Source organism: Sphaerodactylus townsendi, linkage group LG05, assembly GCF_021028975.2.
Source record: "Sphaerodactylus townsendi isolate TG3544 linkage group LG05, MPM_Stown_v2.3, whole genome shotgun sequence".
Taxonomy (NCBI): Eukaryota; Metazoa; Chordata; class Lepidosauria; order Squamata; family Sphaerodactylidae; genus Sphaerodactylus; species Sphaerodactylus townsendi.
This window is the reverse complement of record NC_059429.1, coordinates 1938453-1952776: the sequence shown is the minus strand read 5'-3', so window position 1 is coordinate 1952776 and position 14324 is coordinate 1938453. Positions and strand designations below refer to the sequence as shown.

Genomic DNA, 14324 nt, shown 5'->3' with positions numbered 1-14324 from the left:
TCAGATGTTGCATTTTGTTGCCCAAATGAGGGTGTTGGAAGGAAAAGAGAGGCAGTGGCAGAGAATTTAAAAGCATCCAACCTAACCCCCCCCCCGCCCCCCCGCCGCCGCCTGCTCAGAAACCATAGAAACCATCAGGGGAAAAAAAGGATTCTTGGATAGGAGCGGAGGAAGACCAACAATAGCAACACAAACCAGCGGGGGGTGGGGGTGTCCTTGTGTGGGGAAGGCTTTGGGTGGATGGTACATGTGAAGGTGTAAGGAAGTACATGTGTAAGGAAGTACATGTGAAGGTGTAAGGAAGTTCTTACTGGAGGGGAGATTCTAAATCTCCCCTCCCCCTGCTCCCAGAGAGCGAAGGGGACCAGAGGTGGGCCAAATTCTGCTCCCATAAAAGGGGGATTCTGCAACCGGTGCACACATTTTTACGTTGGCTTTTCTGCCCCCAGTCCAGATGGTGGGGGAACAGATTATGGGAGCGGGGGGGCCTGCCCCAGCGTGTTTACCCACAACACCACACAAGGGCCACCTATGCTGGCCAGAGAACAGCCACGCCAGCAGGCAGGCACTGCACAGGTCTGCGGTGCCCAAACCGGAACAGCCTGCCACTCCGAAGCTATGCTGGCATAGCAGCGCATGCCGGAGTTGCCGAGGGCGGGCTGGGGGCATTCCTGGGGTGGAGCCGACTTTGGTCAACTTCTGCTGAGGTTTCAGCCCAAGAATGCCCCCCTCCCAGGCCAGCCTAGATGGGGGGGAGGGGCACTCTGTTTGTGCGTGCCCACAGAGAGGGCTCTGAGTGCCACCTCTGGCACCCGTGCCATAGGTTCGCCATCACTGGACTATAGCATCTGGAGGGCCGCGACTTTGATACCTGTGCAATAGAGGATCCAAGGGCCCCCGATTTTCCACCCCCGAGCTGCTCTTGAGATGAACAGATTCACACAAGCATGGCAGATTCATACACATAACTTGTGCTACAGCCCTGCTATTGAATCCCAGCTGCTGTACTCAGGAGCCCAGGAAACCCCTGGCTCAGATCTTACCACTGCCATGAGCTCATCCACCAACTTTGGGCAAGTCCTGCTTCTGCCTTCCACTGGGAATACGGGGGAAAGAACATCAGCTGTTGTCCGCATTTAGTTTTTACACGGATGCGTGAAGCATTTTTGTCATTCTGAACTGCTGTATAAAGTGTTGTTGTTGTTGTTGTTGTTGTTGTTGTTGTTGTTGTTGTTGTTGTTGTTGTTGTTGTTCAGAGCCGGTTCACCAGAACGGCAGAGAGTCTGAAGGGCAAATTCACCCATTGAATTAATATACAAGCTTGGAGCGTTTATACACAAGTTGAGCATCCGCACACCGGACCGGATCCAACAATCTGAAATTGAAGCCCCTCTCATGGAATGAAACTGTCCGGCCTGGGAGGCTCAGGTTCAAATCTCTACTCAGCCATGAAGCTTACTGGTTGATCGGGGGCCTGTTGCATTCTCTCGGTCCCAAAACACCTCACAGCAGAGGTGTGTCCAGGGAAAATGTCGCCAGGTGCAAAACCTGGGTGTTCTGCCCCCCTCCTTCTACCCCGTATGGGCAGCTGCCCTCCCCCCCATGACCAAACAACGGAAAGAGGAGGGGTTTGGAGGGCAATTTCCGCCAACCCCCCACATGACAAAATGGCCAGATATTGTTGAAGGCTTTCACAGCCGGAATCACTTGGGTGCTGTGTGGTTTCCGGCCTGTATAGCCGTGTTCTAGCAGCATTCTCTCCTGACGTTTCACCTGCATCTGTGGCTGGCATCTTCAGAGGATCTGATGAAGATGCCAGCCACAGATGCAGGCGAAACATCAGGAGAGAATGCTGCTAGAACACGGCCATACAGCCTGGAAACCACACAGCACCCAAAATGGCCATAGCCCAGGGACATATGTCCCCCTGGGTCACAGGGGCATCATGCGAATAAAACGGGGCGTAGGAACGCCCTGTCAGTTCCACCTGAGCTCTGTTGGAGGAACGTGGGAATAAAAATGCATAGCTAGGAGAAGAGAGGTCTGCTTGAGGGAGTCTGAGGGAAAGAGGTCCAGCGGGCGTCACCTGAGGCAGGGCCAGAGCTCCTCGAAGGCCCTTTCTGTTCCAGCCCTCAGTTCAGTGACAGCAGAATATCAGCCCCACAGAAGAGTCCATCCCCCCACCCCCGGCAACACGCGTGCACACCGGCGTGCGCTTCCTGGCTCTCACCGCTTGTCTTCTCTTTCCCAGGCAGAGTGCCGGAATTTTATCAAAGTCCTGCTTCTCCGCAACGACAACATGCTTTTCGTGTGCGGCACCAACGCCTTCAACCCGGTCTGCGCCAACTACAGTGTGAGTACCTGGGACCGTCTTCTCCCACCCAGGCTGCCTCGGACAGCACTGGGATATGCTTTAGGAATGTTGTTGTTGCACCAGAATCAAGGAGGTATGGAACACAGCGCAGCATTTCAGAAGAAGGGAAAGAACAGATCGGGGCAAAAATTCAGCTTTCTAATGTAATATCCAAATGGGGCCGTATACAGATGTGCAGCAGGACCTTTGAGAGGCGGCAGCGGCAACAGAATCACCCTCCTCACAGTGAAGGCGAGCCCAGCTCAGTGGCCTAGCTAGGGGGCACCGGGGGCTGGAGCCCTGCCCACCACTTCCAGGGAGGGCGTTTTGGGACTGCCCCCCCCCCCTTCGCAACTGTGCCTCAGTCTGGAACTCCTTGTGGAGCTGAATGCCTCTGAGGAGGGCTCATCCCATCGCCAGTCTCTGTGTGGAGTTCAAGTGTGGGGGGCCAGCTGGCCCCACCCCTGATCTCCACGTGGAGATCGGAGTGGCAAGGTCCTGTCTGACCCTGACCTCAGTGAGGCTTGGATCCAACTTTCTGCTGCAAGTTTTTAAGTACCTATGCCCCTGGACTCAGGCAGAGATGCAACAGGTGGGTAACCTCTTAGATGCCTGGGAGTTTGAAGATGTGAAAAGTCTGTGTTCAGATTTGAGTACTGCAGATGCTGCAGTTTCTATGTGCCCCAAATTTAATTTTAGCGTTGGAGTTGGATGCGCCTGCAAAGTTGGTAGCTAAGAGATACCTGAGCACACCTGACGGGTTGGGAAGAAGAAGAAGAAGACGAGTTTGGATTTATATCCCCCCTTTCTCTCCTGCAGGAGACTCAAAGGGGCTGACAATCTCCTTGCCCTTCCCCCCTCACAACAAACACCCTGTGAGGTGGGTGGGGCTGAGAGAGCTCTGAAAAGCTGTGACTAGCCCAAGGTCACCCAGCTGGCGTGTGTGGGAGTGTACAGGCTAATCTGAATCCCCCAGATAAGCTTCCACAACTCAGGCAGCAGAGCGGGGAATCAAACCCGGTTCCTCCCGGGAATCAAACCCGGGACCAGACTCCGGACTGTTCCGTGGCACGGCTTTCCTGCTGGGGATCCTGTTTTACTAACTAGCCTCTCCTTCCATCAGATGGACAAGCTGGAACCCATTGGGGACAACATCAGCGGCATGGCCCGGTGCCCCTATGACCCCAAGCATGCCAACGTGGCTCTCTTTACAGGTCAGTGGTGCCTTCAAGTGGGGGGAAGGCTTTTGTCTCGGGTATGAGTGCTCCCTAGACCACAAACCTCCTCTCGACCAGTCCAACAGTGATCCAGAAGAGGGGTGGCGGCTGATGGTTGTGTGCAGGTTATGTGCTGAGGAGTATGTTAAGGGTTGCCAGCCTCCCGAAGGGACCTGAAGTTCACCAGAATTATAGCTGATCTCCAAACTACAGAGACCAGTTCTCTTGAAGGGCAAAGGGCAGATTTGGAGGGTGGGCATTATGGCATCATCAGGGATGGAGGGAGAGGAAACTGCGCCCGGGGCACAACCTGCCCGTGCTCGCCCATGCCCTGCTCCTGGCAGCGGGGCCTGGGGGTGATTTTTTTTGCCCCCACGTGACGCCAATAACGTGCACCCGAGACGCAGTGCCCTCCACCCCGTCCCGTTGCATCTTCGCCACTGGTCGTCGTTACCTGCTGAGTTTCATCTCCTCTCTAAACTCCACTCCCAAAACTCTAGGAATTGCCCAACCTGGATCTTGCAATCTGGAGGGCTATTTCTTTTGTGTTTGTGGCTCTGAAGAGTTATCTTCTAAGACACCTCTCTCTTCTTGACTTCCTCCTTCACGACTCCTGCCACGCTTTCCCCATTTTCTGTGGTGCCTTTTCTCCACTTTTACAACGTTCTCTTCCCAAGAGAGCGGGCCCGAAGGCTCCAAGCTTGCGAAAGAGCCCAGAACCAACCCAGTGCCGCCCTGCATCAATCCTCAGAACATAAGAGCCCTGCTGGATCAGACTAACGCTGTTTTCGCGCACATGGCACAATGCACTTTCGATGAACTGTAGCAAACTGTTTGTAAACATCGCCATCTGATGTTGTTATTGCTGGCTGTTTACTGTATTCTGTGATAGTTGTTTTATCATTTGTTGTTGTTTTAGTTGTTTATCGCTGGTAGTTCACCGCCTGAGCCCTGCGGGGAAAGGCGGGATATAAATTGAATTATGAAATTAAAAAAATAAAAATAATATAAATAATCCGCTTTCAAAAAATCATTAAGGTACATTGTAAAGTGCGTTGCCCAATGTACATGAAAGCTTGGGTGCTGTGTGGTTTCCGGGCTGTATGGCCGTGTTCTAGCAGCATTCTCTCCTGACGTTTCGCCTGCATCTGTGGCTGGCATCTTCAGAGGATCTGATGTTGGGAAAGCAAGTGGAGTATATATACCTGTTGGAGTGTCCAGGGTGGGTGAAGAAACATTGTCTGTGAGTAACAAAGAAGACAACCAGATCAATAGATGAGGGCATTCGAATAGAAGTAAAGTAACAATGAAGTCTAGTAGCATGGGGTAACAATGGAGATGGCAAGGTCACTGTTGGGATTATCTGAACAGAAGTATCCGGCCTTTCTTTACCGCCTCTTGTCTATAGTCATCCGAGCAGTTTGTGTGAAGTTGGTTCGACTTACTGTCTTGACTTCCAGTATTTTTTTCAACACTGGCAAGTTGCCCTGAAAAAAATACTGAGAGTCAAGACAGTGTGCTAACCAGCCCAATAATAAACATGATTATAGACAAAGGAAACAAAGGCCAGGATGTTTCATATTCAGATGCTCCCAACAGTGACCTTGCCGTCTCCATTGTTACTCCCATGCTACAGACTTCATTGTTACTCATACTTCTATTCAGATGCCCTCATCTATTGATCTGGTTGTCTTCGTTACCACAGACAATTGTTTCTTCACCCACCTAACTGACAGCTCCAACAGGTATATACTCCACTTGCTTTCCCAACATCAGATCCTCTGAAGATGCCAGCCACAGATGCAGGCTAAACGCCAGAGAAAAATGCTGTGAACACGTCATACAGCCCGAAACCACACAGCACCCCAGTGATTCTGGCCGTGGAAGCCTTCGACAATACATGAAAGCTGTTTAAACGTCCGCCGAGTCCAGCTCTCTGTCTCCCAGCTGTGGCCAACTGGATGCCCAAAAGGGCCACAAACAGAGACAGAGAAGCCAGAGCCTCCCTCCAATGCTATCTTCCTCCCAGCCATTGCCATTCGCAAGTACACTGCCTCTGAACATGGAGGTTCCCTTTAGCCATCCTTGATGGACCATAGTTTTGCCTAGCCCTCTTTTAAAGCTGTCTACACTTTCAGCCCCATCCAGAGAAAGCCAGTGGGTGTAGTGGTAAGAGTGCCAGACTAGGATCTGGGAGACGCAGGTTCGAATCCCCATTCTGCTTTGGATGTTTTCAGGGTGATCTTGGGCCAGTCCCTTGCCCCGAGCTACCCTATCTCCCAGGGATGTTGTGGAGGAGAGGAGAATGACAAAGGCTGCTTTGGGCCCCTACTGGGGAGAAAGATACAACAGTCAATCAATAATCCAGTGGCAAAGAGTTCCACAGTCCACTGGGTGAAGAAGCCTTTCATTCATCCTGTGTTCTTTCCCTCTGGGTAGCAAGAGAAACCTCAGTAGTCCCGAGGGATCTGGCTTGTCCCCCTCAGTGCCTGCACTGTCACATGGTTTCTCCTCTTCTTTGGCCACACTGGGCACCCATGCGAACTGCGGCAAGTTGCAGCCACCACCGCAGCCTCCTCTTGGTAGTGGTGGAAAGTGCAGTCAAGTCGCATCAACCCTTGAGATTTTCCAGGAAAGAGACCTTCGGGGTGGTTTGCCATTTGCCTGAGAGTTCTGAGAGAACTGTGAATTGCCCAAGGTCAGCCAGCAGGCTTCAAGTGGAGGAGTGGGAAATTGAACCGTGTTCTCCCGATTAGAATCCGGCGCTCTTAACCACTACAGGAAGTGGTTCGTGTCTACACCTGGGCAGAGGGCCAAGCAGCGGAAACCAGCAATTGGCATGTAGAAAGAGGCTGGAAGGCCAGTGGGTAGCAGATGCTTTTAACCCAGGGAATCGGGGGCCTTGACCCACTGAACAACAGGGGAGCCAGATTGCCCCTAAACTCTCTCTCTCTAACCCTGTCTCTTTCTGTTCTAGCACATCCCTTTATACCAGTGGTGGCGAATCCCATAAGTATCGGGGTGCCAGAGGTGGCACTCAGAGCCCTCTCTGTGGGCACGCGCAAACAGAGTCCCCCCTCACACATCTAGGCTGGCCTGGGCTCAATTATTAGCATTAAACCTAAGACCTAAGTTTTGGGGAAGCAGTGTAGGTAACCCTGTAAGCATTGTTAAACCCCACTGATTTTTATGCAAAGAACTAAAGCGCAGTCCTTTACCTGGGAGTAAGCTCGGTTGCTGGCAATGTGGCTTGCTTCTGAGTAAACCCTCCTAGGGTCGTGATTCACCCGCTGGAAGAGTTGCACGGTTGCTTCAAAGCAAGCCACCAACTACCACCAAGCTTACTCCTGAGTAACGCACACCTTGGAGCCAATCGTTTTGTCTAAACTAAAACCTCAGTATTCAGGTTAAATTGCTGTATTGGCACTTTGCGATAAATAAGTGGGTTCTGGGTTGCAGTTTGGGCACTCAGTCTCGAAAAGGTTCGCCATCACTGCTTTATACCCTTCATGCGCTCTTCCCCTCTCTCTCTTGGTCCTCTGCTTTCTGTCTGAGGGAAAGCTTCATGCGTGGCACATCGGACCCACTGGGCATTATTAACAACATCCCTATTCATCCTTCTTCTTTGTCTTCCCTTGACAGGAGGGATGCTCTTCACCGCCACGGTGACAGATTTCCTGGCCATCGATGCCGTGATTTACCGCAGCCTCGGAGACAACCCGACCCTGCGAACAGTCAAGCACGACTCCAAGTGGTTCAAAGGTAGTTTTTCGGCTAAGCCAGCGTCTCTGACAAGATCGGTGCGTGTCGGAGGGGGAAGAAAATAGGGACTGGTCAAACGTGGGTGAAACCGGTCATTATATCCTGTCGAAAGCCCTTCTGCAGGCCTAAACTTTGGTTAATCTGAAGCTGTGAAAGTGGTTATCTTATGCAAGTGGTGTGAAACAAGCCACCGCCCCCCAAAAAACCAGCCAATTTTTAAATTCGGATTAAAGCTCCTAGAAATCAGAGGCCCTTTCCCCACTTACCCTTGTCGGAGGGTTGTTGCGTGCAATTCACAGCGTAGCGCTAATTCTGGCGGCCAGCCTGGCTTCCCAAAAGGTTTTGCATTTGAAAGGTGCAGGGAATTACGTATGCGCTGAGGGGGGGCGAGAGAGAGGCAGCTGGGCGGCTAAGGCTCTCGCCATACACCCTGAAGTGGGGAGTGTAGCTAGACCCCGCCATTTTAGGAAGAGTAGCTGGGCTTGCTGCAAGTGGGGAAAGGGCCAGAGGGGCAATTATTGCAATTGACATGGAAGGAAAAGGAGAAGAGTTTGGATTTATAGTCCTTTTCTCTCCTGTAAGGAGTCTCAAAGCAGCTCACAAACTCCTTCCCTTCTTCTCCCCACAGCCGACCCCTTGTGAGGCAGGTGGGGCTCAGAGAGTTCTGAGAGGACTGTGACTGGCCCAAGGTCACCCAACAAGATTCATGTGGAGGAGTGGGGAAAGAAACCCAGGTCACCCAGCTAGTATGTGCTGGAGTGCACAAGCTAATCTAGTTCACCAGATAACGCTCCACAGCTCAAGTGGCAGAGTGGGGAATCAAACCCGGTTCTCCGGATTAAGAGTCCACCACTCTTAACCGCCACACCACCCTGGTTGACACATGGATCGAAATTTCAAAAGACGCCCTGACTGCCAAAAGGCAGCATCCGGCAGATTTATAAAACGTTAAACGGAAAGTAAACTTTGCTGGCCTGTTTTGCTTCTCCACAGAGCCATATTTTGTCCACGCCGTAGAATGGAAGAGCCACGTTTATTTCTTCTTCAGAGAGATCGCCATAGAGTTCAACTATCTAGAAAAGGTGAGCTGGCCGAGGCTTAAGATGGACTGGACTAGGTGATGAGGGCTGAGCTCTCTGGAGGATCCCAGGGCAAGAGCGAAGCATCTGCAGGGCAAGAGGGAGCATCCGCGGGACGAGAAACCTTGCCTGATGCCCCTCCTCCCCTGGCATGCCACAAACAGGAAGCGTGTTAGGACAAGATTTCATGCCCCCATAGGCATAGCTGCAATGGGGACATGTGGGGACATTTGCCTCGGGTGGCCACTGTTGCATCACGTGGGGAGCAGAAAATCGGGGGGGCCCCCACACTTCCGGAAAGGAGGCAGGAGGGGCATGACTGGGCCTGGCCACGACGTGCACACGCTGCCTGCGACGAGGCCTGCGCCTGTTGGCCGGCCTGATGGGCCGTGGGCATGCTCTCCCATCTCTCTGGGGAGCATGCCCACAGCCCACCAGGCCGGCCACCCAGACCCAGCCATGCCCCTCCTCCTTCCCCCCCCTTGCCCCACCAAGCCTGCCCACCAGCTAAGGTAAGTGGGGCACATGGAGGCAGGGGCGCAGAGGGGCCCATAGTGGGCCAGAAAATTCACAGTCTGTCCCAGGCTCCATTTTCCATAGCTATGCCACTGCATGCCCCAACATGTTTCCTGCCCCACCATGTGCCCCTGTGGTAAGGTGACCAGATGGTCACCTTGTAAACCCGGGACGGGGTAGAGTGGCGCACGCATCGCGACACGCGATGAGCCGCCAGCCACAAGAGTTAATACCTGCTTAGCGCTAAGCAGCCGCGTTCCCGCCCCCTGCTACCCAGAGGCGGAAACGGCGTAACTTCCAGAAGGTCACGTCTGCCTCTGCTGACCCCATAAAGGAGGCTGCCGCACTGCCTTGCGCCCCAGAAGGCAGTGCAGCAGCCTCCCAAAAATCGGGACAATGGAAGGAACCCGCGGGACGCAGGACAAATTGTGCGAAGGCGGGATTGTCCCGCCAAAAGCGGGACGGCTGGTCAGCCTACCCTGTGTGGTGTTGCTTTTCTGGCTCTGCTGAGCTAAGGCAGCTGCAGAATCCAGGAGGCAATGCGTTCATTTAGCGGTGCCACTGGGAGGCCTGTGCCCTTTGCCAGCCTCAACGGGCTTCCTCCACCCTCTCCAGTAAATCATGCAAAATGTGAGGAAGGGGTCTGCAGCATCGGGACTCTGGGAGGAAGAGGGCAAGTGAACAAGCAGATACGACTGAGACCAGAGGAGCAGAGACCTGGTGGAACGCCGTCACGTGATACTGTGTTGTCACTTCCTGCTGCATAACTAGAAGAGCCATTACCACACAAACGACACTCGAAGGGTCCCAGACAAGGTGCCAGGGGGTGCCAGGAGCCTGTTGACACCATCAAGTGCTTTAGAAAGTGGGGGGGGAGTGACTGAGGTCGGCGCTTAGTGGTGGCGGTCTCCACTCAGAGTGGACTGTTGGCCTCTCAGTTCCCCGCCAAGCATGGGCCAGCTGGCCATGCTGGCAGCCGATGGAACTGTGTAGTCCATACCATCTGGAGGCGCCGCTCCGCCACCAACGGGCCTAGGAGCAAAAAATGGTTCGGCCCAGCCCCCCGACAACCGGCCCCCCACTCACCTTGTGGAAAAGCAGACTGGCTGGGCCACCAAGGCAAGTGGGGGGCAGGGGTGGGAGGGTGATTTTTCTCGCCCCCACATGACCCCAGCCCCACCTACGGTAGCTATGTGACTGGGGGGGGATTCTACCCCAGCAGGGCCTCTGATTGGCCGCTGGAGATCTGATTGGCTGTGCAGATTAAAATTAACGTTGTTTCAGCGGAAACTGCCGCCGCAGCTGCCAGCCTTTATCCTCTGTGCTACTTCTTTTACCAGAGGCCAAATGACCCTGGCTCTGCCCCTCCTGGCCTGCTTGCGCAATAGCTCCTGACTCCTGTGGTGTGTAGATTTTACATAATGTAGTTTTGACGGGAGCTGTTGCCGCCCCCACAGTTTTGTTTTTTTTTCTTGCTCTGGCATTACTCTCTTCTAGTGTATTTTTTAAAATCACTCCTCTTCCCCCCTGCATTAGCGCTTCCTCTGTTTGTGGCTCTATCTGCTATGGCAGCCATTCTGTGGTTGCACCCTCCGCCTTAAGGCAGAATCCCAGAAATGTTGGAAACGCCTGCTCTAGGTTTCCCAAAACTCTATGGTTTTTGCCATAGAATTCCTAGAATGCTGCAATACCAATTCTATGCTTTACCACAGAATTTCTAGACTGGCAGAATTCCTAGAATGCTGCAACACCAGAAAGGCCCACCTAGGGACAAGGTACCCCTCATCCTCGCGCCACTCTTCGGTCACATGGGGTGCAAAATCCCCCCCCCACATGATCAGGGAAGTCTGCTGTCTTAGTCGCTGCCTCTACCACGCCCGAGGCACTAAAAAAAAACGCATAAGGCAGCAGACTTCCTGCTGCCTGCAGTGCCCTTAACCTCATTCTGGACTCCTCCCTTCCTTTTCCCCCCCCCTGTCGCTGGCTTCAGAGCCGTAGTCTTTTGATTTATTAGAAGTCCCAACTCAGAAACCTTCTTTATAAGAGCTGAGGCCAGGGTGGGGTTGGGGAGCAGGAAGTCCCACCCTTCCTATTCTGCCCTCACCCCTGGCCTCAGAGAAAAAAGGTCTCTGAGGTCGGGACTGCGGTCTCTTCTGGCCTGCCCGGGAATTGGCCGGCTGGACGCTGGTTTCTCCAGCCGCAGGGGAGTCTGGGAGGTGAGCACCCTAGATCTTGCCCATGTCCATGGGGACATGGGCGGGGTCAAGGGCAGTGGGGGTGGATCCCGGGGGCATCAGGAGTGGAGCTAGGGGGCAGAGCCTGGGGGGGCATCCTGGAGACAGTTTGTCTTTGGGCACCATTTACCCCTGGTAAGCTTCTGTGCAACACAGAGACATCACTTCCGGCTTGCTAACTGCAAGTGCCACGGCAGCATTGTGCAAAGCTGTTTTCCCTTCTGTTGCCCGCCCCACAAACTACCTGCCGAGCACACAGGTGGAGGACGAGGCACATCGCCAGCTGATGTCCCCCGGCACTCCACCTCGGGCATCTGACAACCCCAACCATTCCCCACTCAGCGAGCGGCCGTGGGTGAGCAGCAGCAACAGGAAGTCTTTATAGGTTCTAGTAATTCGCCAGCAGCAGCTGCCCAGGATTCCGGGTTTTGCACCTGGCCCAAAATAAAGGTCCCAGATTTAGATTGGCAGGAACAGACAGTGAATCCCAAAGGGACAATTGCATGTTCAGCGGAGCCCCAGGTTTTGCAAAATGGCAAAGGACGGTTAGAGGTGCACAGCACAGAAATGTCAACCATATTTCCCTATGATATGGCAAATACATGACTAGAATCCTAATGGTGTGTGTGGGGGGGGTGCAGCTGCCTGGGGGTAAAGTATCCCTTTCCTACCTGACATGTTTATGACAAATTACAATGTCTCCCCAATGACTGCAGCGGCAGACTTGATTCCATCCCAATATCTTCTGCCAACAACTCCTACCTGATGTCTTGTCAAGGCTCACGGTCGGACTAACTAGTTAAAGCTTCGGCGCTGCGTGGCCGCACTGGTGGAACAAGATTACCAGACCACGCCACACGTTTCTCGAAAAGAACCCACCACAACCAATTTACACCCTCATCCCTGCTTGTCCTTCCCCATGTAGGTGGTGGTTTCACGGGTGGCCCGGGTCTGCAAGAACGACATGGGTGGCTCGCAGCGGGTGCTGGAGAAGCAATGGACGTCCTTCCTGAAGGCTCGGCTCAACTGTTCAGTTCCGGGAGACTCTCATTTCTACTTCAATGTCATCCAGTCGGTCACAGACGTCTTCCTGCTGGATGGTTCTAATCGGCGGCTCTGCAGTTTTTTTCTTACCACCAACAGGTGAGGGTTGAGGGAGGGGCCCAGGCCCCAAGACTTGTTTTCAACCTGCGGCCTAGAAATGTGGTGAGACAAGGGCTTTGAAGATTATCGGAAGGAATTTGCTGGCTCTGTGCGTTTCTCTGTGATTTCCTCACATCTGTACGGTTTTTATTCTGGGCTGCTGAGGCCACTGGCCAGTGGGGGTCGCTTGCCCTGTTCAGTCCCGTCAGGAATGCCCAACGATATTGCAGAGGCCTCTGGAGCCGGCCCCCATTCTACGTTGGGAGGTGACCCCAGAAGGAACACAGCGTGACGCTCCCGTGTCCTTTTTAGCCCTGCTGTTGACATTTGGGGCATAAAGAGTGCGGAAAAGCTGCATTCCGTCCTTCCCCAGTTCAGTCCTGACCCATGAGGGTGCAGAATTGACATCACAGCTTCAATTAGATGTCTCTTCGGTGGGGGTCAAGAGGTCACCACATCTCTTTCTGTGCTGAGAAACCTCCCACCAGCAGACCCCTGGTGCCAACTGTTGCTTGGTAGACCAGCAGTGGAGAAATTATAAATCCACTGATGTGGTGATGTCATTTCCATGATGAACTCAGGCATGACATCTCGCTGCCCTAGGATTCGGTGTAAACTCTATGGTAAAATTGTGGAGCTTCTGCGGAATCCTTGAGAGGAGGAGGAGGAGGAGGAGGAGGAGAAGAAGAAGAAGAAGAAGAAGAGTTTGGATTTATATCCCCTCTGTGGAGAGACTCAAAGGTTGACACCCTCTTGCCCCTCACAACAAACACCCTGTGAGGTGGGTGGGCTGAGAGAGCCCTCGGTGAAGCTGTGACTAGCCCAAGGTCACCTCCAGCTGGCGGTGGGAGTGCACAGGCCAATCTGAATTCCCCCAGATAAGCCTCTCCACAGCTCAGGCTGCAGAGCTGTGGGGAACTAAAACCCTCGTTCCTCCAGATTAGATACACGAGCTCTTAACCTTCTACGCCACTGTGACATCATTTCTTGGCTTGGCCAACAATTACATCATGCGGTCAATGTGACACACACACACCCCAGCATGCACACACACACACGCGCACACACACACTCTCTCTCTCTCACACTTCAATTGTTTTTGGGGAGAAACCCACACACACCTGTAGCACAGGGTTAGTATTTAAATATCTTCTGAAATTCTCATCATCCAAATTTCTCCACCAGTTCTGAAGTTCTAAATAACTGTCATGTTTCTAAAGTGAAACAAATGTGTTGCAAATAGCCTGTCATTCCAATTTTTATTTCTAAATTTTGGATACCGCACTGTTGGCAGCAGTTCACAGCTCCATAATTCTGTTGCAAGTGCGTCGCCTGCTCCCCATGTTTTTAATAGAACACTGCAAAAGCCCACTGTCTGTTTGGCTGTACGGAGAATTGTATTAAGATGTTTGAAAATACCCACATCAGTAAAACGGGGTGCATGTATACCTGTAAAGAGGGAAGGCGGCCTGGCATAGCCCAATTTTGTCAAATCTTGGAAGCTAAGCAAGGGCTTCACTTGGAATGGAGACCATCAAGGAATACTCTGCAGAGGAAAACAATGGCAAACCGCCTCTGCTTCTCCCTTGCCTTGAAAACCCCTTGCTGGGCTCACCATTAAGTGAGGAGAATCTCACAAGCATCTTGTGCATTTGTGGGCACTCAAGGGTTTCCACAACTGGGCCATCTTATCCTCTTTTAGCATGGACTAGAAACTTGTGAGGCCTTCTTTTCGTTGGTTGTGATGGAACTTGAGTGCAGTGGCGTAGGGCCAAGGGGACAGGGGGTGTGCGACGCACCAGGCACGCTCCAGTGAGCTGGCTGCCCAGGGCATTCCAGGTACCTGGCAGGGCGCAGGGTTTATGCATGCCCTAGGTTAGTAAGAGCACTTCCAGCTTCGCCAGCATGGCCAATTGGCCATGCTGGCAGGGGCTGATGGGAATTGTAGTCCATAACATCTGGAGTGCCAAAGGTTCGCCACCACGGCCCTAGGCGCAGTTCCCCCTTGCTCAGCCCTCAC

At 53.0% G+C, this 14324-nt stretch overlaps 1 protein-coding gene across 1 annotated transcript in view; it reads left to right on the top strand.

Annotated features, from left to right (window-relative positions):
* The window catches only part of SEMA6B (semaphorin 6B), a 163364-nt gene that overhangs the window by 144054 nt on the left and 4986 nt on the right, over positions 1-14324 (top strand). The window contains exons 11-15 of the mRNA XM_048496503.1: positions 2252-2353; positions 3477-3567; positions 7213-7332; positions 8326-8414; positions 12087-12304. Coding sequence (XP_048352460.1) covers positions 2252-2353; positions 3477-3567; positions 7213-7332; positions 8326-8414; positions 12087-12304 — 620 coding nt within the window. The remainder of the gene's footprint in view (positions 1-2251; positions 2354-3476; positions 3568-7212; positions 7333-8325; positions 8415-12086; positions 12305-14324) is intronic.